We start from the raw sequence: 24,327 nt of genomic DNA, 5'->3' as shown, positions 1-24,327 counted from the left end.
TCTCCCCAAGTTTTGCGTGCAACTAATCCACGCGCTCTGGTTTCCAGCGTAGGCCCCGGAGCCCCTCTCGCACCGCAGCAGGTTTGAAGAGCAGCACGGCGAGGAACGAGGCTACTAAGCGAAGCGGCGATGACGCACAGGTTTCTGCTCGTGCTTCAGCCTGCCTCTTATTGCTTCCGTTTCCGTCCCGGCGTCCGGCTGACTTTTCTCCATGCCGGGGGTCTCGGCGCCTCGCGCCTGTACGGCTCTAGGTCCGAACCCGACCGCGGACTTCCCGCCTTCGCTTTCGCACGGCCGCGTGTCGCGCGAAGCGGTCGCCGTGCGCTCGGGGGCCCCTTGATGGCCCTGTATTTTGGGGCTGAACGTGCGGCAGAGGCGCATTCCCCCGGGTGACACTTTTGGGTTGACGGCGCGGAGCAGATCTTCCGGCGTGCAGCCGAACATGGAAACGAGAGCCGTGAAAATGCGGAATTATTGAGCGACGTTCGTTCTCGGAGCGCGGAAGCGAAACGAGAGCGGACTCGCGTCAGTAGCGTGGGGACCCTGTTGTAACACGACCGGAAACACGAGATATCGTGGCACGGCGAGACGGCCTCCAGCCGAAGCCCCGTCGGGCGTGTGTGGGGTGCCTCTCGCAACGGAAGCATAAACGCGACGTTTTAATGGCAACGTGAGCAGCCGTCGACCTTCAGAGCTCAAACACGCTGGATTTCGTCCAAAGGGACATACTGTTCGTCTCAGGGATCGATGGGAAAAAGAAGCGCCGCACCCACAAGAGCGCGGCTCCATCCAAGGAAGAGGGCGGAAAGAAAGGAGACGAAACACGACACGCAACCCGACAGGGGTCGCATCGCTCAGGCGGCACTGCTCCTCAGGCAAGGTTCACATCAACTTGGCGCTTTAAAAAAAACCTGCCCATGTTGATCAACTTGCACATCCGTGTACTTACACCTGTAATGAGTCTATTCATGCAGCTACTCCCCGAGGGCCCCGGACACACACGCACATGCACGTCGAACCCCTCCCGCCCCCCACGAGCACCCGTGACTAGTGACAGCGGAGGGGCTCCGAGCCCAACCGCCAGGCGTTCGCTCGTCCCCGCGGCCGGCGAGCAACTCCTCTCACCGTGTTTCCGTTTGGGTCCCAAAACAACATTTATTAATCAAAACGTTTTCATTAAAGTCAGAAAACAAAAAGACACAATTAACTCTTCTGCTCTTCGCGCGTGCGGTTCGAGCGCAGTTCCAGATCGAGCCCCTGCCTGCCGTTGGCCCGTCTTCGGGGGGCGGAGTCCGGGTCCATCAGAGCAGCTTCTCGTTCTGAAACGGCACGTTTTACCATATTTAGCCACCCTCACTCGGATATTACACCAAAGATTTCCCATGTTCTACAGTGGTGTGTGTGTGTGTGGCTCCAACACTGCAGGATGAACTGCTGAGCGACACCAACATCAGCAGCACGTGACAACACACACGCTGGAGTTGGACCGAGGAGGTTAGAAAACATGTCCGGCCTGTGTCCAACTTCCCCCTCCGTCACCCAGCGGACCGTCCGTCCGACCGCACGTCCAGGGCTGCGTTTGTCCTCCCACCCTGCATACCGCGGTATCGCGGCGCAGAGAGAAGAGAGCGGCAGGAGCCGAACGTCCGTCTCGCTGGAGGAGCAGCGTCGCTCGGGGTTCGAGTCCCTTTCGGCAGAACCGCTCTCCCTTTGTGGTCACTACGGTTACTGTGACTCGAACCTTGTCGCTTTACCTCAGCTCAAGTCCTTTGCTGCTCTTTTTACCACAGAAGAAATGCGAGGAAGTTCAGTACCTTCTGCCACATAACTGTCAGCAATAAGAGCTGAGGACAAGGAGAGGCCAGCAGGGGGCGCAGCGGTCAAGAGCGCTGCCTTACAACTCGAAGTTCAACACTTGGTGTCGTACCATCGACCGAGGCATTTACCCTAAATTAGTAGAGTAAAGGCGCCTCTGCTGTATAAACACGTGAGTAACTGTAGCTTTGTGTACAAACCTGACATAAGGGGCTCTGGACAAAAACCTACATTAACTGGGGGGGGGGGGGGGGTACCGCGGTACAGCGAGTAGCGCTGCTCTGTCACGGTGCCTGGGTGGTGTGAGAGGACGTGGGTTCGATCCCCGCTCATTCTGTGCAGAGTTTGCGTGTTGTCTGCAGGGGTTTCCTCTGGGTGCTCTGGTTTCCTCCCACAGTCCAAAGGCATGCTGTTCAGGTCCCCCAGAGTGTGTGTGTTCCACTGATGTATGTATGTATGTATGGATGGATGAGCAACCCAGTGCAAGTAGTGTATCTAGCAGTGTAAGTCACCGTGGTGAATAAGGTGTGTGGGCTGGTAACACTATGTAGAGTTCATTGGAAGTAACTTCAGAGAAAAGCGTCCGATAAACAACAACAACAACCCCTAGAGGTTCAGCTGGCTGAGGCTCCTTAAATTAGGAACACACTGGAGTTCTCGGCAGCGGGCCGTGTCCATAACTGCGCTGGGGATTCCAGCGCCGACTCACCTGTCCTCCAGTGTCTTTAACCGCGCTGCCCCCAGGTGAACTCACCTCCGTGGCTCCAGAGTCGAGCACCAGCACCTTTGCAGGGCGCGGCTCAGAGCTGCCGGATAGAGCAGAAAACAGCATGAAGAGCTCAGCCGGGCCGGGTGTCCCCAACCCGACCGTCCCCAGGAGTCGGACGCTCGGACTCACCTGGAGGACGTCGCCCCGGGCCTCTTCCTGTCAGAAACACTCCCCACGCTTCCCAGTGGGGTCGCATCCCCTGCTGCCCGCATCTGCGGGGCACCAGTCATTTCCGGCTGACCATGAAGCCGCAGCCCTCCACCGGTGCTGTGCCGGTAGTTCTCCAGGATCCACAACTTTCCGGAACATTCTCTCAGTATCTGCTTGCTGAGTTTAGTGGATGACACGCTGCTCTGGCTGTACTGCAGCGGGGCGACGGCGCTCGGTCCCGGTACCACTTGCACGCGGGACTCTCGGGTCAGCACGCTGGACTCGGCCGCGTCGACGGCGGTGACGGTGGAGTGGTGCCCGGGGACGGCGGACCACGGCGACCCGAGTGGCGTCTCCACCTCTATGTTCACGGTCCTCATCGAGCTCTGCTGAACCGTGGACTGCAGCTTAGAGGCCACACGCTGGTCCTGGACCCGCCACTCGAGTGGACGGCAGCCCCAGGCCGGACCCCCGGGGCCCAACTGGGGAAACTGCCGGTTCTCGTAGCTGAACGGGTCGCCGTCGTCCTCTAGGCGCTTCCTTTTCAGGGACCTGCTCTGCGGCTCTTCGCTGGCCCCTAGGGGCACTGTGGTCACCACGCTTGGTGGACCGTCCTCCGCGGTCCTGTTGCCGGAGTGCGCCATCTCTGCTGCTCTTACACCATGTGGCCCCTGGGGGTCCCCCGACAGCTTTAGCTCTTTGTCGATCATCTCTTTACGGAGAATCAGCTCCAAGATCTGATCGCGGATCGTCTGTCGGTCTTCGGGAGGAACACCATGTGGGATGACGGTCCGCCCGTGAGCTCCGGAGACACGTTCCACAATTTCCACCTCGCTGGAGGGCGTACCATCCCCTGCACGACACCTGGACCCAGCTAATGTGAGGGACAAGTTGTCATGGTTACCACATGAGATGCTCGAGCCACCTGAGGCTGCGGTCCAAAGGTCCCGGCCGGCCGACGCGGAAGCGACCGGGATCTGGTCCGAACATCTGGCCGAGAGCAGGGAGCCTTCGGAGTCCCCCTTCGGGGGGTGGGGCTCGGCAGGACGAGGGGCCGCGACGGCCCTGGGATCGTCGTCGCACCCCGAGCCGCCCGGGCCTCTCGCCGAGGGTCCTGCAGCTACGGGGAAACGAGGAGCGGAGCAGAACGTGAGAGGACAGCGACAAGGGGCAGCGTGTCCAGTCACCGAATCCACCGTCTGAACTGCTCTCCTGCACCGGTTATCAAAATTTTCAAAAATTGATTTTCCAGTCTTTCTATTCCTTTCTAGGAGCATATTTTATTTTCTTCACTAGCCAACGTGAGCTGCGTTTCCCCTCCGAGCCAACAGGGGGCAGTACAGAGCAGAGACAGGACACGAGCGGCGATCCGACTGGCTGCCGCAGTGTTTACAGCTCCTGTCAATAACGAGACGAGGAACGCCGAACGTTCACGGTCAACTGGTCAAGAACCGGCGCTGAACCGGAGTTTGGAGGTTTTCCAGTCACTGAAAACTAGTTTTTCATGTTGCGCAAAACTCAACTCTTGGTTTATTAGTTATATCCAACAGTTTCAGAGATCTTAAGCGTTACACTGAAGAATGTCTGATTTATTATTTCTTAAGTGTGAACTGCTCTCTGGCAAAACCGGAGGACCCTCTGTGTTCGTGTGTGTGTTCGTGTGTGTGTTCAAAAGCTCCAGTACTGTGCCCCAAAAGCTCAGTGCGTTTCACAGCGGACATGAGGCTCGGAACACACCCTGGGCTCCTGGTTCCACCTCGCTGGGGGCGGGATCACCCAGCGTTCCCGAAGTGCTGCCCGCCTTCACCAGAGTCATACCTGCAGGCGGAAAGATATTAGTGGGCGGAAGCGCGCACGCACACACACGCACGCAGACGCACGCACGCACTTACAGAGCTCATAGCTGCTCTCCGCCACCGTGCCGAAAGCTCCCTCTGGTAGCTGCACCACCTGGAACAACAGCAAGATGAGCGAGGAGGAGCCAGTCGAACCCGGAGCCAAAGCGGGGCCCCGACCCCACCCCCTACCCCTTACCTGGAGCCTCCCGCAGCCCTCGCTCCTCCTGATCCGCGCTGCAGCCGCCTTGAGCAGCTCGCTGATGCCAAACAGAGGCTTCTTCGCCTTCTTCTCGGCCTCCAGCACCCAGGATCTCCACGACGACTGTAATACGCCCACTTGAGATGAAGCTCCTCCCCCAGTCCCCAGTCCCCCCCCGCAGGTCACATCAGTGCTTATTGGCTACTGGCACCCTCCCCTCCAACACTTTTTAATGTCCAGAAAAATGCTTTAAAAATACTTTTATAGGGGCAACTGGTAGCGTAGTGTTTAGAGCTGCTGCCTTTGGATCCAAAGGTCACCAGTTTGAATCCCACCTCCAGCAGTAGTACCTGTGAGCAAGATACTTACCGTAAGATTGGTCCAGTAAAAACAATTACCCAGCTCTTATAAACAGATGAATAACTGTAGGGAGATCAACACCAAGTCACTTTGGAGAAAAGTGTGAGTTACTCTCTCTCTCTCACACACACACACACACACACACACACACACACACACACACACACACACACACACACAACCGCTTGGCCCGAACAGGGTTGCAGCAAACTGGAGCCTAACCCAGCAACACAGGAGGAGGGGACACACCAAGGGCGGGACAGCAATCCATCACAAGGCACCCCAAGCAGGACTCGAACCCCAAGCCAACGACACACCGGGCACCAGCTGAACCCACCGCACCCCCAAACACATTTGTGACACTTTTCTCCAAAGCAATTTACAGCGATCTACCCATTGATGCAGCAGGGTAGTTTTACTTTATCAATTCAGAGCAAGTACTTGGCTCAAGGGCACTACAGCAGGTGGTGGGATTCAAACCCTTGTCCTTCGAGCTGAAGGAAGCCGAACTCATTGCGCCACCTGCTGGCCTTCTATCTCAACAGCGGTTATGATCATATTCCCGTATGATGGTGGAATCACGTGTTCTTTCAAGCTGCGGGACACCAATCCGGGCTCTGCGTGCCGGGTCTTAAACCCACAACCTTTCGGATTCAAGTTCAGTCCCTGAGCTTCATATGTGCTGAAACCCAGCAGATCACACTTACGATGTAATGGTACAGGTGCAGGGAGCTGCAAACGTGCTCCAGGACCGAGTCCTCCTCCAGCTTCAGCGAGCACGCCTGGCACAGGTAGATGTAGGGTCGCGACTCGGCATCCGCGCACCGGCACTCGATCACGGCCTGCAAGCCTGCGACACGGAGCGGCGGTCACAATACTCCCGGTCAGCACTGCCAGAACTCGTTCACCCGGTAACCCAGCCACGCTGACCCGGAGTGCTCCTGCTCCTCACACCCTGCGCGGAACTCGTTTCGTTCATAACTTCCCGTCATTTTAACGTCCCAAGACAGTCAACAGAAGATGAACAAGGCAAACGTCGCCCACTTTATTTTCAGCTGCACAACAAACCGCTAATATTTTACTTGTCGCTGATCAGTTCGACCATGCACGTGAGCAGCGGTCACAATAGGATGAGAAACGTTTCTGCCCTGTGTGGGACGTCGGTGTTGTTCCCCCCCCACCCCCCACTCACCCACGACGGCCGACTCCTCCCCCAGAGCGGCCACCTGTTCTTCCAGCCCCCGCACCGGAGCGCGGTCCCTCCGGCCCATCGCCGCGTCCGTGTCCTCTCGCTCTGCCGGAGCGCGAAGCAAGAGGAACATTTGAGAGACTGCCGCAGGACGGTTCGCTGTGGGGTCGGACCCCGCGCGCACGCACACACATACACACACACCCGTGTCATAACTCTCTCCGTTCGGAAAGCTATGTGGGACCCCTGAAGGGCATCATGGGAAAAGGAGCAGCAGCTGCCCCCCTGCTGCAGTCACACGGTGCGGACGGAGCTTAAGAGCCGCACTCACCGCACAGCGCTGCTCCTTCACACCAGTGAGCACCTTCTCCTCCTCTTCCTCCTTCTGCTGGTTCCTCTGGGCTCTGAGCCGAGATCTCTAGAGAAGACACGCAGTCAGGACCGGCACACACACACACACACACACACACACACACACACACACACACACACACACACACACATCCACGTACCCTCCACAGTCTGAGGGTCTCCTGCAGGCTCCGGAGGAACATCTCCGCTGAGCGGCGCTGAGGATCTCCACAGGACACACACTCCTCGTTGTGTGTGAGCTCTGCTCACATCCAGCTTTTCCAGGGCTTAGGAGGAGAAAACCAGGGTTCCTTACACACACACACACACACACACACACACACACACACACACACACACACACACACACACACACACACACACACACACACACACACACACACACACACACACACACACACACACACACACGTGCTTACCAGTCTGAAACTCGGCTGTCACCACCTCCCGGTACAGCAGCGGGTCCAACTTCAGCACCTGTGGGCAGTGAGGTCATCAGGTTTGTTCTCATCACCGCCCTATGTGCGCGTGTACGTGCATGCACGCAGAGGCTGCGGACACACAGCGCTCACCTGGGCCCGGCCCCTCCCCTCCCGGCACTCCACAACCTCAGCGAGCTTCACGAGCAGTCCGGCCTGACCGTCCGCATCAGGACTGTTGCCCAGGCTCTGGAGCAGGTGGGGGTGCTCCGATTTCTGTCTCGGACACAGACAGTCTACTTCAGCCAAAGAGCTAAATGACGTGTTTTCGTTTTCCCCGGCGGATTTTAATCCCATTCTGTTCTCTTATCCACAGCCTACACCTTGATGATGCAGAGCATCGGTGACCTGCGCTTCCCCTCCCAGCCAGTAGGGGGCAGCAAAGACGCCAAGAAAGTGCACTGCGGGGCCGCCTGAATTCAGCTCATTTCCACAGTGTTTACAGCTCCAGCCTGCTGTTCCAGAGCGAACGCTGCACGTTTCCGGGATAAATGAGTTTATTTTTATTTTCACTCAATTCAATTCATTAGTCTCTCTTCTCGAGACATAATGATTGATTATTGCATCTCCATCGTATTGATGGTTAAGGGCATGAAAGAGACTCCGGTGACGATCCACTCGGCTCACTAAGGTGCGAGACTCACTATGCAGCAGTAGCGATGGCGCCTCCCGGTGACGTGTCTGCAGATGTTCACGTGGTCCACCTTCTCCTCGCAGCACAGGCACAGGTACAGGGTGGGCTGTTTGAAGCTGCGGCACTCCAGCACTTTGCTGAGACCTAGGGGGGTGAGCGGGGGTGTTGGTGCTGACCGAGACTGACAGGTCTCATACGCACACGCACGCACACGCACGCACACGCACGCACACGCACACGCACGCACACGCACACCCGCACTGACCGATGACTGGCTCCTCCCTGGTGCTCAGGAACGGCAGCAGGAACTTGGCCAGGTGACTCTCGTCCGCCGCTCCACCTGGTGGCGACAAGCCACGCAGCGCATCACCTGCACCCGATGACATCGCAATCCTGCCCCGCACCGCTGGTGGCTCTCTGCACGCGGTACGGGTTACAGCCCCATCCCCATCGACTCCCTCGCCCTTTCTCCGCAAGGTCTGGGGGTCCAGCGCTGGGGGCGGCAGCGTCGCCCTCCTCCGGCGAGACTCGCTACCTGCAGCAGGAGGTCAAACGTACATCGGTACGCAGGTGACCTTTGACCTGGGTCTCACCAGGAAGTTGCTACAAACAGGCTCGGCGTGACCCTCACCTGCCTTCGGTCCCGGTTCCTCGGGTACGTCCGGCGAAACGTACTCGGCTACAGGCAGGTTTAGGGTCAGACCCTCGACATGTACAGACGGGCTCGGATCCCTTACAGCTTGAGGGTCTATCGGATTTTTTTCAGGAGGCGTTTGGGTCGGCTCCCCAGCTGGCGCCTTGTCGGTCACATCTCGTATGGGTGGTTGTGGGGTCGGGATCAGAGTCTCCTTTTCTGCTGCAAAAGGACACTTGTACATTCACTTGTTAAGGTAAAATGTAGTACTGTAAATACTGTGCATTGACCCAACTGAAGATGAAGGTCTTCAGGAATTGAAGACTTTCTCTCTCACACACACACACACACACACACACACACACACACACACACACACACACACCCTGTATAGTCTCTGGGGTCACACCAGGCTGACGGTCACTCTGGAACCGCTTTTTCCAGATCAGCAACAGCTCATCCAGGGCTGGAAGGTTGAGACACAGTTACAGTGCAGTCAGTGTGTGAACAGAGGTTTTACGCACACACGCACGCACGCACAGTCAGGGTGTACTCCAATCATTACCTTCTTTCGCTGCCATCCTGTGCACTCTCCGATAGTCCTCGAAGTCCAGTCTCATGACCTTCCAGACAAAGGGGAGTTGGTCATTTTAAGACTCTGCGCCGCAGACAAGTTCCCCATGAGCCCAATGAAATCAGCTCATTTCACACCAGCTCATTGCTATCGGAGTGTGCGGACACACCAATAGGAAACTGCCACGTGACAGCCGAGGAGAGGAAAACAAAATGAACCTCTGGTGATGGCTGCCCACCCTTCCGGGACATTCTGAGTAAATTCCCGTATTTAACTGGCATTGGATAAATACAGATCAAACTAAACTATCGAGTCTTTTCTCCAGAGCGCCTTACATTTCACCGATTCACCCATTTATACAGCTGGGTAACTTTTACTGTACTATTTCAGGGAGAGTACCACACTAAAGGGTACTGCAGCAAGAGCTGGGATTTGAACCCAGATCCTTTCGGCGCAAGGCGGCAACTCTAAGTACTGTGCCGCCCGCTGTCCCAAAATGGCCAAGTCCTAACAATCTTCAGGCCCTCCAACCTGAGCAGAAGTGGGAAACCTTTCCTAGGGCAGCGATACTTCAGTGTTTTAGGGTTCAAGTCAAATGTGAACGAACTGCACACTGGGCTCATTCGCGTTCAGCAGTTACCAAGATGCTTCCCGGACCCTCGGTCTTCAGCAGCCTCTGGGTGCAGAAGCGATCCGCGGACGGCGCCTGGCTCGTCAAGAGAGCCGAGTGTCGCTCTTTCTGCAAGCACACAGCAGGTGTGAGAAGGCGTCACGAGGAACCTCACGGCGCCACCTAGCGATGAGTCCGACACACTAGAGCAGCGCGGGCCTTTCGACCAGCATGCCGGAATACAGGCCTTGCGTCTCTCGGGAAGGACCGGCCTCCTCCGGAGCGATGGCACCGCCACGTGTCGCGTCTCGCCAAGCTCCGGAGAGCTAAAGGAAGGTGGACGTCGTCTCCCCGGTCACTCACAATGTAAGCGAGGCGGTGACGCGTGCTGTTGACATGGTTGAAGATCTCTCCCTGGACAAGTTTCGTCAAGCAGGGCTTGCAGACGTAGAAAGGACAGCCCTTTGCAGGCTGGCACTCGACGACAGCGCTCAGACCTGGAGAGACACGGTTAACAGCTACCCACACAGCCCCGGGTGTAAGGGCGGACACTCCGCAACGACCTCGTCGCGGCAAGGAGAGCGCGATAACTGACCGAGAGCGGTGGTCAGCTTCTGGTAGGAGTACTTGGAGGTGAAGATGGAGCGAGGAGCCTTGGCGCGAGGAGCGCAGTAAGGCCACGCATCTGCTGAGGGATCTGAAACCGACAAAGGGGGCAGTGGAAGGAGCCGGAGAATCTGCAAGCGCCGCCAAGTCCTGAACGTTCCAGAAGAACGGGAGCGCCTCGGCGTTCCCGTTAATTTCAAAGACGCTCTACGTGGACGATGAACTTTCCAGGCGCAATTTAAAAAAAAAAAAAAAATGGGCTGAAATTTTGGAGCTGCCCCACGACAGTCAGAGCGTACCAGCAGGTGTGCCCACAGTGCGGTCCTCCACAAAGAGTTCTGGATGTTCTCCACAGGCGTTCAGCGGTAAGTTCCCCATCGAAGCGCGACTCGCTGGACCCGCATTCCCACTCAGGAACCGCCCAACTTCCCAGGCTCACCGACTCACCCTCGTTTCTGGAACCCGGAGTAGATGTTTGCGGAGCAGCCTGCTTGGCCGGTGCTGCGGGTCCAGGGAGGGGTGTCCCGGTCACAGAATCTGGGAACGCAAGGAATGCGGTCTCAGGCCGATTCCGGGTGCTCCACGTTGGGGACAAACCCAACGGACAACACTCTTGTGCCGGGTGCCCACCCGTCTGCTCCCGCCGCTCTCTCGGTGCTGGTGCCGACCCCGACCCGCTCTGCCGGTCCCAAATGGCTCGCAGCAGCTTGATGGCTGGTGGAGCCCGAAGGTAGGATGAAGGAGGAACCAGCAAACAAATTAACGGCCCCCATCCGGTGGATCCAAGTGCACAAGTGAAACACTTTACGGCGATTTAGTTGCTCACGCGCTGCGGACCGACCTTCTCGAGAAGAAGCCGAGACCACAGCTTTGTACGCATCCTGGTCCACCTTCAGGATCTTCCGGAAGGAAGAGGGAAGGAAGAAAAGCATTACTCAACAGGTATTTATGCAAAAGATCAAGACCGTATGTGCGCGCGTGCGCACACACGCACACGAAGGGAGCTGATGAAAAAGAACCTCTCATAAATGGAAAATGTGAGCCAGCGTGTCACCATTCTCCCGCAATGTGAGAACAGCCACGCAGTGTCACGCGGAGACCTTTCGAAGCGGGCCGGACAAGACGAACCCGGCGCGGCTCACCTTCATCTCGCCGGGTCCCTCGGCGAGCTCCAAGCTCTTGGCCGCCGCCTTCATCTTCGCCTCCTTCAGCCGCGCGGAGCTGTGGGCCGCAGCCGTTCCCAGGAGGTCGGGGTGCCGAGACTTCTGCAAACGCACGGGGAAGGACGCGTGAGCCGGACACGGACGCGTCGGCGGGACACGCGGAGCCCCGGCCGGACGCTCCCCCGCTCACCACGTAGGCGACACGGTGGCTGGCGCCGATGATGTGGCTGATGATGAAGCCCTTGGACATCTTTAACTGACACGGCTCACACACGTAGCGGGGGGGCTGATCCTCGGTGAAGACCTGCATCATGAGGCTCAGACCTGCGGGACGGACAGGAGGACACTGAGACGGGGAGGGAGAGAGAGAGTCACAAAAGCAGCTCTGCCACGAGCAGGAGCTACTCACCAACTACGGGTTCCGTCCTATTGGGACTCTTCAGGAAATCCCAGAGCACCTTGGAAGATGGACATGGAGTCTGCTTCACACACAGCGTCCCTACGGGATTTCACACACACACACACACACACACACACACACACACACACACACACACACACACACACAGCGGGTTTCAGCAAGACCTCTTCACACGCTGGAGATCCGCCCACATCTTCATCACCATCATCATCGCCGCCGTGTCAAACACCCACCAGTGGAACCCGCTGCACCGACGGGATCCAGCGCGTCCGCTGGGGGGGCGACCAGGCTTCCCCCGCACTCTCCTTTCACGCACTCTACAGGGTCAAGGAGGAGGAAGAACAGTGGTTAAAGAGCGACTTAGCAGCAGGTCACAGGTTCAAATCCCAGCAAGGAGCCTGTAACAAAAGTACCGGTCGAACAGCATTCGCGTCACTTAATAAGGTGTGAGAAACGGGGTAAAGTTTCTCGTTTGTGATGTTTCCTCCCTGTTTTGTCGTGTCCAAGTGCGCAGCCCTGAGAGCACAGTGGACCCCCCCCATTTCTGTAGAAATAATCTATATGCCGGGGGGGGGGGGTTAGGGACACACCACTGATACATTAATGGGCTTTTTTCCTCCAACAAACTACTGTACACTAACTTTACAGTTCTACCACAGCACTACAGTAAAACAGTTATAGTAGCATAGTACTATAGTGGAGTAATTAAGAGGCTCACCTTTGCTCTCCCCCATGGTGCATGATGCCGGACTCAACACATCAGGCTCCTCTTTTACTACGAACGAAAAGGAGGAAGTGAAAAACACACACTTGCACCTTAACCGCACGGAGACCTCGAGGGGCGGGGCTTACCCCTTCCGGTCGGCTGCAGCAGCACTGGCTCGAACCCGTTCTTCCCCCTTCTCATGATCTGTCCAACGAGAGGTGAGCGCAGAAGAGGTCAGAGCGGGTCAGGCTCCTCCTGGGACACAGGTGACCACGGACGGTCGCGGTGGAATCACCTGGATTTGGCCCAAACCCTCCGCCAACTCCAGGAACTTGGCTTTGGCCGCGAGGACGTCTTCGTACTCGGTGAGGTCGGGATCCTCCTTCCAGCCGTTGAGGAGCCTGGGGTGCTGAGCTTTCTGCAGCATGACAGTGACATGAACGCAGCGCTCAGCGTCTACCGTGAGGACCGCGACCGCAAAACACTATGACCATAGAAGCACTGCCAGAATGCCTCCCCCCCACGCACGCACGCACACTCCTCCTGGACGCTCCAGTCCACAGGACACACCACTGAGGGGTTTTACTGTGTTTCCCAGGAGTTCAGTTCATAACAACAAACGCTGAAATCACTGACTGGACGCTCCAGTCCCCTCAGCGTCCCCGCGACACGCTGCCGCGGCGGGTCCCGTCCCGAACGCAACCAACGAGCCGCAGAGGTCAGAGGTCGAGTGAGGAAACGCCCATCTCGTCCGTCCCTGGAGACGAAGATCGCTAACGTCTCACGGGACTCGGCCGCGAGGCGCTAAATGAAGCGGGACGCCGACGCCGACTCACAATGTATTTGTATCGATGCTCGGCGCTGATCAGGTGGCCGACGACGAAGCCCTGAGGCACCTTGAAGCTGCACGTCTCACACGTGAAGTAGGGCGTCTCGCCGTCCTCGTGGTATTCCACCACGGTCCTCAGGCCTGCAGGGGACAACTCTTTTTAGCACAGAGCTGCAGGTGGAACAGTGGCGGGATGGAGGAAAGGAAGGTGAAGCGATGCTGAGGGACAGCGGAGAGGACAGCGGCGGGATGGTAGATGGACGGCGGAAGGACTCGCCCACAACAGGCTGCCGTCTCAACTTGCTCTTCAGGTGGTTCCACAGAGCTCTGTACGCCTGACTTGGGATTTCAGAGCCTCCTGCTCAGGAGAAAAGGGAAAAGTACCTTCAGGGCGGCGAAACACACGGCACCGCTATACCGCGGTAAGCGGATACGCACACCCCGATGAGCCTCTCCATCATCACCGACTCCTCATCGCATCCTTCCGCACAGTTAGGGTTCTGGGTTCTGCTTCACCGATCAGTTTTTGTAGGACCTCGCAGAGACCACGAGAGACCACGTCCACAAACCTCATGGACCAAGAACCAGACCCGGTTCTCCAGAACTCCGAACCTGAAGGACCGAGAGTCCAAAGGCTTCTGGGCTCCTAGCGAGAAGCATCCGGGACCCCGCTCCTCCACTGCTCGCCCCCCCATCACAACCAAACTGCTCACCCCTCTTGTCCAGGGCACACGTGGGTTCGGGGACAGGTGTTCCCGTAGCCTCCACGCTGGGGTCTTTCCGCTCCGGGTTTGTTCCGGAAAAGGGGGGGTGGGGGTGGGGCCCGACTCCGGCTGAACCACAGAGCAACAGAATATTAACGAACCGTTAAAATAAGGAAGAGATGCACGGCACACGGCACCAAACGCTACTTCTCGGCAGCAAACCATCACCAGTGTCCTCGTCTCACAGTCACTGCTGTCGCCACATTGTTTACCGTAGTCCATCTCGGAACCTTCCGGAAGCTGCCGGGGCTCTTCGGGACACAGGCTGCACTCGACCATCTCCTCTTTGACTGCAACTGAACAGCATAAGAGTCACAGGTCACACCTGGACGTGCCAGAGCAGCGCAGCGCGGTCATCTACGGTCCACCTCCGGTCGCACCCCAGTACGCACCCAGCACGCGCTCTGGGTTCAGCAGGGACGGGGCTTCGCTCTGGTTCCCGTACCTTTCCCTCCAGCTCGTCTGTAGCGTGTCCAGGGCTGGAAAGAAAGGTCACTCAGCGGGTGACAGAGGCTCGGGAGGGGGAAGAGAATGGGGTCGGACCCTCAGTAAGGTGACCACTCACCGTCAGGGAGCGACTTCGAAAGCATGTCTTCGTACGCAGCAGCGTCCAGCTCCAGGACCTGCAAAGTGGTAGAGAAAGACACACGGAGAAACATCTAGAACATTCTCCTCTCCACAAACGTTTAGCTGTGGAAACGAAACCTCGTCAGGAGACATCTGTGTGGAAGCCACCCTACGAGTCCCAGGTGCCACAGGTTCCCAAACGTAATTTACCACATTACATTCACGGGAAGGGGATCCAGCATGCAGCCCAGAGACCTGGGGAAGAGCTGTGGCCACAAGCAAGCTGCTGCAGAGCCCCAGTTCCCTGCAGCCCAATTCTACATGCCCCCCATTTTGACCGGGTTCCATCAGATCAGATACACCTGTTGACCACGGTCAATTGATTGGGACACAGGTGATAAAGAGGAGGAAGCAAAGTGGGACTGGAGCTGTAGGTCACCACAGGCCTTGATCCCCCCTGCAGAGACACCACCAGGACGGGTTTGCCTGAAGATCAGGGAGCGCTGGGTATATATGGTTATGTCTTATTTATGATAATATATTTAAAAATATATATTCCAGTCTGGTTTCTGCACTGGTCACAGCACCGAAATAATGCTCACACATGTTGTCAGTGATATTCTCATCTCATCTGATGCTGGTTAGGTCTTTATTCTTATGTTACCGGACTTGAGTGCTGCATTTGATACCGTATACCATAGTATCCTACTGAGTAGACTTGGAGACCTGGCTGGACTGAGAAGTACCGTTCTGAAAGGGTTTGACTCATGTTTAGCTAACTGGGAACAATTTGTACTGAAATCTGATGATGCACCCCCTCCATCTCAACTATGGTTCAGTATGGTGTGCCACAGGGCTCTGTGTTGGGTTCATTACTGCTCTCACTCTATATGTTACTATTGGGTGATTTTATTCGCAAACACAATGTGAATTTCCATCCGCATGCCGATGACACACAGGCTTTTTGTATCGTTTAAGCCAGACGATCCATCACATGTGATGTTGTTAGCTAATTGTTTTACCAGTAGGAAATTATGGATGCGCAATAATTTTTTGATCTCTAAATGCCAGTAAAACAGAGGTACATGTGGTGAGTGGTGATGCTAAAACTCTCGACACAATCACGTCAATCTTTACAACAAATGGTATTACCTTCAAGCGTACTGATTGTGTCAAGGATTTGGGTGTCCTGCTGGATGGAAAGCCGTCATTTGTATCGCATGTAAATGCTTTGACTAAGTCGTGCTTCCTTCAATTAAGAAGCATAGCTAAAATGCGGCGATTCCTTTGCAGACGGGATTCTGAGAAACTGGTTCATGCTTTTGTTTCCAGCAGGCTGGATTACTGTAATGCTTTATTGTCGGGTTGTCTGTACCAGACTGTATCCAGGCTACAGTTGGTACAAAATGCTGCTGCGAGAATTGTTACTAGAACTAGGAAGTACGACCATATAACACCGGTACTTAAATCATTACACTGGCTCCTGGTCAGTAGAGTTGATTATAAAATCCTACTTTTGACCTATAAGGCAATACAAGGCATTGCTCCGGCTTACCTTTGTGAGATCATTAATTTTTATATCCCAGGACGATATCTCTGTTCATTAGATGTAGGTTATCTTAAAGTACCTGTGAGACCTCAGTAGGAGGTCGCGCCTTTAGTTTTAGAGCACCTAAACTGTGGAATAGTCTACCAGTTACTGTCAGAAATGCCCCGTCTCTCTCGGCCTTTAAATCCAGGCTTAAGACTTACATGTTTACTCAGCAGTTCCACCTCGAAATGTAATTCCAATTGCCTGCATTTGTTTTCCCACCTTTGTTCCAATGCAAAATAAATTGACTTTAAGATACAAATTACCAACTATTTCTGCTTGCTGAACGTCGTCTCCCTACATAAGACTTGAGGAGGCCGGCCGACGGTCACAGATGCACCCTCATGCCGACCGAAGATGATGACCAACTGCCATGATGGACGAGACGTACGATGCTGAGCTGAGGATTCGAGCTATCGTACAGCAACAATACCATTAGTACTAATCTGTCACGCGGAACAGAGGACACGGGGACGGCTGGACCCAAGTACAGGATCGTTCGCCAGGAACGGAGGGATCAAGCGAGTTCTCGTTGTCGGGGACGGGCGAAAAGCCGGTCGTTCGGCGGTCAAAGTGGGAACGACGTGGAAAAATCCGCAAAATCCCTCCTGGCTGAGACCTGCGGTGCGGTGGGTGGGCGGTACCTCCAAGACACACCGCAGCTTGACTTGGACACCCGCTTGTTTCCAGAGGTACTTAGATCACACACGTTTACTTTACACATTCATAGAGCCGAGCATCGAGGTTAGAACTGCGGCCTTTGGAACCCTGAGCCCCCAACCCACCCCCCAGCTGTAGTAGCCTTGAACAAGGTACTTACCCTAAATTACTCCAGTGAAACTACTACACTGTATAAATAGGTAAATAGTAAGTACCTTTAGCTCACTGGGGAAAGGCATCACATAAGAGTAAAATGCCAGCGTGGGTCAGTTTTACTCTCCCCACTTTAGCGCAAGAACCTTGATTGAGGGTAGGAGATGGGACTCGAACCCGGGGCCTTTGAACAAGATGCAGCAGCTCTAACAGCAGCCTTGAGCTCCACGTTGGCGAGATGGAAATTCGGCCTGCTGGGAACCACGGGAGGACAAGGGACGTGGACCCTGACCGCGACCCTGACCTTGACCCACCTGCACTTCACCACAGCCCTCAAGTTGCTCCAGCTCCTGCGCCGCGGTCCTCAGGGTCGCAGCCATCAGCTCCAGCTCCTGGGTCTGGTTCTGGGACTTGTAGCGGCGCAGCAGCTCTGGGTGCTGCCACCTCTGTAACAGAGCGGTCAGGACGGTCAGCAGAGCTCCTGGCGACACCAAAGTCCACCACTGCTGCAAGGGGAAGGTGTGCGGTGAACCCGCTGAGGTTCGTCTCGCTCGTGAAGAACCGGCTCGACAGCAGGAGCTTCCCCACCGTACCAGTATGACCGGCCGGACCGCGTGATCAACGCCCAAAAACCCCCCCCACTGGTCACTGGGCTGTCCACCGGAGTGGGGCGAAGGCACTCGAAGCGCCCGTCGTTTGCGCCCAATTTCTCACACGACCGTTTCAGACAAGCTCTCTGTCCTTAGAGATACGCACAATTCCAGCTCTTTCCACGCCGCTCCGGCCCATAAAGGGGTCGCTGGGTGCAGAGTGGTCAAGTGTCGTCGACCGCACTGAGCCTCACGGCAACGGGGACTCCAGTCTGCACTGGTTTCCATGGTGACGACAGCAGTAGACAGACATGGCCAGTGGCAGCACCGCAAGTCCAACTCTCATTGACCGTGAACATGACCACGCTGTAGTGGAGACTGCTCTAATGTGGGAGGGGGGCGGTCTACTGCCAGTGGAAAGTAGGGTTTGCTGCACAGTGTGACACTGGAACACTGCTGTGAGTGGGTGTGTGAGAGAGAGAGGGGGAGAGAGAGAGAGACAGCTCACTACTGCTCCCTCTTCTGTCCAGTCCCAGGGTTCCACCAGTGCAGTGACCTTTGACCTTTCCCATGATCCCTCAGTGAAGCTGCAGCACAAACTCATCATTCGGCACTAAACGGTAAGGAGGGCGGCTCAACACGGTACGGCAGAGTACGCTTACCGTGGCAAAGTGCGATACGCTAGGTGTAGGCGACATGCTGGGAGCTTACCAGGTAGAGGTAGCGGTGTTCGCAGCCCGACAGGTGAACGACCACGGTCGACCGCGGCATCTTCACGCAGCAGGCCCTGCACACGTAGACCGGCGTTCGACTTTCGGCACAGCACCGCAGCACGGCACCCACTCCTGAGGGGGGGGGGGGCAAGATGAGCACGGAGCTCACAGACACACGGCACCACGGGCGGGGGCTGCACTCACCGACCACGGGTTCGACCCTGTGGGGCGTCGCAATGAAGCGCCGCAGTTCCTGCTCGTCCTCGTCCAGCAGCGACTCTGAGCTCGACCGCGGGGCAACCGCTTCATCTCCAGCGGGCGCCCGATCGACACCGTCACCAACTAGAAAGAGAGTAAAAACAGAGTAAGAAGTAGAGGAGCTAGGACGCATTCCTCTGCAGGCTGTTTCCCGACTACTGACCCCGCTCCGTGGGTGCGCTCTTGGGCTCCGTCACGGGTTCGACTCCCACCTCTGCCCCGGGAACCAGGGCTGCAAGAGAGAGGACAGAAGCGTATGTTGGAAAGCGTCCTGTCCGGGGCAACACGCACGCTCGGTCGCGCACCCACCCCGTTCGGGCGCGGGGGTTCCGGACAGCCGGGGGGCGCTCTCGCCGCACTCTCCCGAGACGGCCTGCAGCTTCGCCAGGGCTGCGGGGACACGAAGGGGACAGTGACCGCAGTGAGCGCCACCCTCAGCAGCTGCACGCAGCTGGAAGCCCGTTTCACCCCGATTACGCAGCAGCACGTCGCGCAACTCACCGTTCTCGAAACTCAAGGAGTCGACCTTCTCGAAGTCCTCGGGATCCAGCTTGACCTCCTTCGGAGCAAAGGTAAAACGAGGTCACCCCCACTGGGTCACGGAGGCGTCTCCGTCGCCTCCGGCGCAGGACACGTACCTGGAGCTCCCGGGCGCTGTCCGCCAGCGCCGCCTGCCGCGCCAGATCCAGCAGCAGGGAGGAATCCTGGGAGACCCTCTGTCGGAACAGGTCCTTGTGGCCCACGGAGCCGGGCAGCGTCCGGTTCTGGAACGCGGCGCAAACGCACGACAAACGGCGACGTCAAGTACGCAGCACCGCGATCGGCATCGTCGTCATGGTGGCAACAATAAGAGCGGCGGCGAGGTTCACCGCGACCAGGGAACCTCGCACCCGCCTGTTCTGCTCTAGAGGGAACGCGCACCTGCGGCTGCGCTCCCCCCCACACACACACCCACCCCGCCCCGCTGGAACTCACGAGGGCCGCGAAGACGTGCTCGAACCCGAGGAGGTGTGCAATCGCTTCGTTCTGGTGCAACTTCCTGCCGCACAGGAGACACAGGTAGCCGCAGAGCCAGGTGCGCGCGGCATCGCCGTACTCCACGAGGAAGCCGAGGCCTGCGGGGAGCACACGCTGAGCACGCGCCGAGCACGCGCCTCCGAAGAGGCCGACGCCCGTCGGCCGAGAGCCTGGACTGACCGAGCAGGGGGTGGGTCCTCTTCTCACGCTCAGCGAAGTCCCTGAGCGTGACCCTGGGCCTCTTCTCCACTGCAGGGAGACACGAGGAGACCCTCGAACCCGAGTCAATATGCAAATGAGCGCGAATACCTCCTTTGTGCCGAGGGAGAGGCTCACCTTGGAGCTTCTCCGGTAACCTCTGTCTCAAGATGTCCTTCACAACTGCGAGCAGGAGACAGCAGGTGGTCGGTGTGAGACGCGGAGGATGTGGGCACTGCTCCATCATCATCATCACTACTACATGTACGTGTTCATTTAGCATATACACGTCACAGAGAAATACGTGTGCATGACCTCAATATAAAATTACACTTTTACTCATTTCTAACGTTCTTCCTGTGCATCATCTTGGCCTCGCCGTGGTACCTGTGAACACTCACTCACTCACTCTGAAAATAGGGACTCTTCCTCATGCTCTCAAACAGCTTCTTCGGCACATCCAGTATCTGAAAGAAAGAGAGCGTGAGCCACGTTGGCGCGGCAACGTCTTTTACGGCCGCTCTTCCCCCCCCCCCGTCGCCGAGTCGAGTCACCATGAGGGGCCCCGTGTCCTTCTTCATGAGGACCACGCCGGGCTTCAGCGCCGCCGTCGGGTCGGGCCGGGGAGTCCAGCCGAAGGTCAGCAGATACGGCTTCGCCGAGGCCTGGGGACGGCACAGGGAGCTGAACGAGGGGGCCTGGGGCGCGCTGCAGTACCGCGTTCCTTCTCCTCGCTCCGACGGCGGCTGGAGCTCCCGCGTGTCGGCAGCCCGCCGGCGGTAAACTGCGGCACCGACGCGGTAGGAATATCTACGTGTATGAGAGCAAATTCCTCCCTGCAGTTCTGACGCATTTTTCTCTTCGCTCGTCTTAAATCGACTCGTTTCTCCACGTACTTTGCTGCTCTTACGCAGGTGGGTAAAGGTGTGTTTCGGAGCGCAGGCCGCGCGTGACGCAGGGAAGAGGAGCGGTAAGGGTGTTGCGGCACAGACTTTACTGAGGGGAAGTGACTGCAACCGAATGGCGACACGGCGACTGCACTACGCGTCGCTGCAGTTACGCACAACTTCAAGTGTGACCGCACTTTACTCTCAGGGGAGGAGTCGCACCGCGCACACAGACTCACGAAGTAGGAGAAGCGGTGCTCCGCGGAGCTCAGGTGCCTCACGATGAGGTTGTTGGAACATCTCTCCCGACAGCTGTGACACAGGTAGAAGGGATCAGCCGAGATCCCCGAACTGTAGCACATGGTGACCAGGTGGAGGCCTGCGGGCGACAGAGAGGCGCTTACACACACGCACGCACGCACGCACGCACAAAGAGCGAGGAACACGCGGCTGGCTGTCACGCTCACCGAGGGGAGCTTCCTCCATCCCGGAGGTCTCCGCCCTGATGCGCACCACAATGTGGGGGAGGAGCACTGCAGCAGAACAAACAAAGCGGGAATGCAGCGAGTCGCGAACACACAACCCCCCGACCAGGTCGCCGTGCCGCCCCGCCCCACGCACACGCTCGATGCCCCTTCGCGTGACCTCTAATGGTCTGCGTCGTGGCTGGGGGCGATGCTCACGATGACCGCACCCCTGCGGCGCCCGGTGCCGTGCTCACCTGGACCGGTGGGGGGCGCTGCTCGATGCCCATCGACGCAACGTCCGGGGAGCGGCCGGAGGGGACGAGAAGAGACCGGTTAGAGGGATGCTGCCCCCCCCCAAGGAGGACGGCGGGACGTGGCGAGACACTTACCGGCCGCGAACAAGGTTTCCAGTCGCTGGTGTGGGACGCGGTGGGGACAGGGGACAAAGAGGACACTTTTACCATGTGCTTCATTCACTCAGGACAGTTGCTGTTTTGTCACTCAGTCTGTCCACATCCATTGCCCAGAATGCACTGGGGCAGAGTCCCTTCCCCCCATCCCTACCAAAGCAGTCGTTACTGAGACACACACACACACACACACACCGTTATTTAGTCGCCTACTTTTACTAGACCCGTACTGTACACGTCGCCCTATTTGGACAACGCGAAGGGGGACGATGGACACGTTTACCTGCTTGTGCTCCACACTCCTCGCATGTTGCTTGTAGAGCTTCAGTTGGCGGAAGGAGACGCCGCAGTCCTGGACGGAGACACGGCGAGGCGTCCATCACGGAGCCAACACCCTACTGGGACCCCCGATACGGAAGCGGACAGAGACTTCTAGGACCACCCACCTGGCAGACGACCCCCAAGCTCTCCCTCGATTTCCTGCTCTTGTTAGAAGGCATGAGGCCCAAAGGTCAAAGGTCAGATGACATCAACCACGAGGAGCTGGAAGAAGAAAAGGAAGTGAAGACGCAGAAGAACAGGAGGAGGAGGAGGAGGAGGAGAACCGCCCGATTGTTTCCTCTTCCCTCGCTTCCTTCCCGCCAGCTGCTCCGCGCAGCGACGTCCCTCCAGCCGAGTCCGCGAGTCCCGAAAGAGGGCAGGGGGCCGAGGACGGAGTGTGTGTGTGTGCGTGCGTGCGTGCGTGCGCGAGACAGAGAGCGAGCATTATAGCGCCCTGACTTTCACACACCATCACCAGTTCACTCATCACACAAGTGAAGTGTCACGCATCCCTTTTTCACCCTGCTAAATTCACTCTTACTTTACACTGTTTTACTGCAGGTCTGTGCAAACTCCGGGTAAGTTACACGGTACACAGGAGTGAACTCTACGGTTTACCACGGTGGTAATTCCGGTTTACCATACTTACCCTACCCAGCCGCGGCTCTGGTTCCCGGTTCAAAGCGCTCACCGTCACGCGCTCGCGGTCCTCGAGTCGGAGGTTCAGTTGCGCCGGTCAGACGCCGCCGCCGGTCTTCACGCGCTCCGCTCGCGCCGATGCGATGCGGGGGGGCAAACGGAGCGAGGGTCGATCGGAGGTGGGGGAGGAGCGAAAGGCTCGAGGACGGAAGCAAGCGCGCTGCTGGGGGGCGGGGGGAGGAGGTAGCGCACTTTCATTTTCGCGCTCGCGACCGGCGGGACGAGATCAGGTTGGTTCGCGACACGCGGAGCTCGCCGAACCCCCTTGCCCCCCCCCGGACCCGCGGCCCCACGTGCGGCACTTCTTCGTGAGGAAAAGGGCGCGAGACGGAGCCTTGGGGGGGGATCGGGAGGCACGAGAACCAGGCGCGGCGTCGCCATGGCAACCGAGCCGCACACGTTCGGAGCTTCTGGAAAGTTCCTCCCCCACGTTTTCTATTAGTATTTACGTGTAGCGCGTAGCAGAGTAGACACTTTTACCCCGTACGACTTCCACTGAACACCCCCCCCCACCACCACCACCACACACACACACACACACACACACACACACACACACACACACACGCGGCTCTCGTGTCTCTTCTTCTCTACCTCCATCTCTCTGTCCTCTCTGTTGTGTGTGTGAGACCTGTGTTAAGAATGTGCGGCAACTTGATGTTCCCGTTTATGTTCAAGGGCAAACGGACGCGATTGCACTATCACACATACACCCCCCCCCCCACGCATCCTCCCTATAACCAATCACAGTGTTCTGTTGCTTAACGTTACCTTTTGTGCTTTTGTCCCTGGACACTTTCTAAACCAATGAGAACTTTTTTCTTTTTTCTTTGATCTTTGTGCACATGCAATAAATAAACTTGAGGATGTGGGACAAAACACCCTGCTGCTTGTTGTTCTTGGGTCCTGACCCAATCCTCCCAGCGATCGTCGGTCTCTGGTGTCCAGACCGGGACGGCTCCGAGGTGGCGGAAGGCTCACGTAGATATTGAAATAATTTCTAATGTAACACACACTTGATGCGACGCTAGTCTTCACAACGGTGCGTGCGTCCGTGGCGCACCGAACCTGGGGACCTCTTTCCACCCGCACCCATCGCACGTCTTCGCGGCCCTCGTGAGTTCCAGCGGCGTGGGGCGCGGGGGGGCACGGCTGCAGGCGAGAGGTTCCCTGGTCGCGGTGAACCTCGCCACCGCGATGACGACGTGCGCGGGCGGCAATGTGCGCGAAAGATGAAATGTGACGTTGGGCTCCTCCGCTGGGCTTCGCTTGTTCCACCATCCGTCCTCCTGCCGTAGTGGCCCTAACCGAGGTACTTACCCTGAAGAGACGCGGTAAGAATTACCCTGCTCTATAATGGGTAAATCACAGTAAGCAGCTCAGCGCACGAAGCTCACGCTGTACGACGCTGTTGGACAGAGGCGTCAGCCCCACGAAACGTGGACGTACGACGCGGGTCGGAGAGTCCGCCCTGGTCCGCCCTGTCCGGAAAGAGCTCGACACGTCCGCATCTTTTTGGTGAGCACGGTAAAACACCGCGAAGCGTGGCCTTCGCACCTTCCCGAAACGGCACGGCGCGTCCCTCAAGGTGGAGTCGTGAGCGGAGGGACGCACTTACTCACAGTTCATGTAATTTCTCTACAACACACACCTGGTGTGAAGAAGAGTGTTTATTCTCCATCTT

General features: G+C 57.3%; 1 protein-coding gene across 5 annotated transcripts; it reads right to left on the bottom strand.

Annotated features, from left to right (window-relative positions):
- Window positions 1-1,135: 1,135 nt before the first annotated feature.
- On the bottom strand, window positions 1,136-24,323 carry LOC108923700 (uncharacterized). 5 transcript variants are annotated; one of them, XM_029259843.1, is made up of 55 exons: window positions 22,594-23,153; window positions 22,070-22,166; window positions 21,907-21,975; window positions 21,603-21,627; window positions 21,468-21,485; window positions 21,214-21,279; window positions 20,986-21,125; window positions 20,414-20,524; window positions 20,269-20,326; window positions 19,998-20,042; window positions 19,842-19,910; window positions 19,620-19,759; window positions 19,283-19,408; window positions 19,146-19,203; window positions 18,954-19,034; window positions 18,808-18,876; window positions 18,591-18,728; window positions 18,385-18,518; window positions 17,398-17,529; window positions 14,678-14,735; window positions 14,505-14,591; window positions 14,325-14,408; window positions 14,062-14,181; window positions 13,626-13,706; window positions 13,356-13,489; window positions 12,815-12,937; window positions 12,666-12,723; window positions 12,532-12,588; window positions 12,047-12,130; window positions 11,802-11,891; window positions 11,583-11,716; window positions 11,372-11,494; window positions 11,071-11,128; window positions 10,860-10,943; window positions 10,677-10,766; window positions 10,219-10,320; window positions 9,987-10,120; window positions 9,654-9,752; window positions 9,005-9,062; window positions 8,825-8,905; window positions 8,437-8,661; window positions 8,071-8,340; window positions 7,816-7,949; window positions 7,265-7,387; window positions 7,112-7,169; window positions 6,833-6,958; window positions 6,652-6,738; window positions 6,324-6,425; window positions 5,839-5,981; window positions 4,769-4,894; window positions 4,627-4,684; window positions 4,472-4,552; window positions 2,714-3,854; window positions 2,525-2,621; window positions 1,136-1,319 (listed from the first exon to the last, which is right to left on the bottom strand). In XM_029259843.1, the coding sequence occupies exons 2-55, from the start codon at window positions 22,121-22,123 to the stop codon at window positions 1,302-1,304; spliced, it is 6,261 nt and encodes a 2,086-aa protein (XP_029115676.1). In that variant the 5' UTR covers window positions 22,124-22,166; window positions 22,594-23,153; the 3' UTR covers window positions 1,136-1,301. The 5 variants fall into 5 exon arrangements, with proteins under 5 accessions (XP_029115676.1, XP_029115673.1, XP_029115672.1 ...); XM_029259840.1 differs by lacking the exon at window positions 22,594-23,153 and adding an exon at window positions 24,295-24,323 and having other exon boundaries at window positions 20,269-20,524; XM_029259839.1 differs by having other exon boundaries at window positions 20,269-20,524.
- Between the last annotated feature and the right edge of the window lie 4 nt (window positions 24,324-24,327).

Source organism: Scleropages formosus, chromosome 18, assembly GCF_900964775.1.
Source record: "Scleropages formosus chromosome 18, fSclFor1.1, whole genome shotgun sequence".
NCBI lineage: Eukaryota > Metazoa > Chordata > Actinopteri > Osteoglossiformes > Osteoglossidae > Scleropages > Scleropages formosus.
Note: the sequence above shows the minus strand (reverse complement) of the source record. Positions and strands in the feature narration are given on the sequence as shown.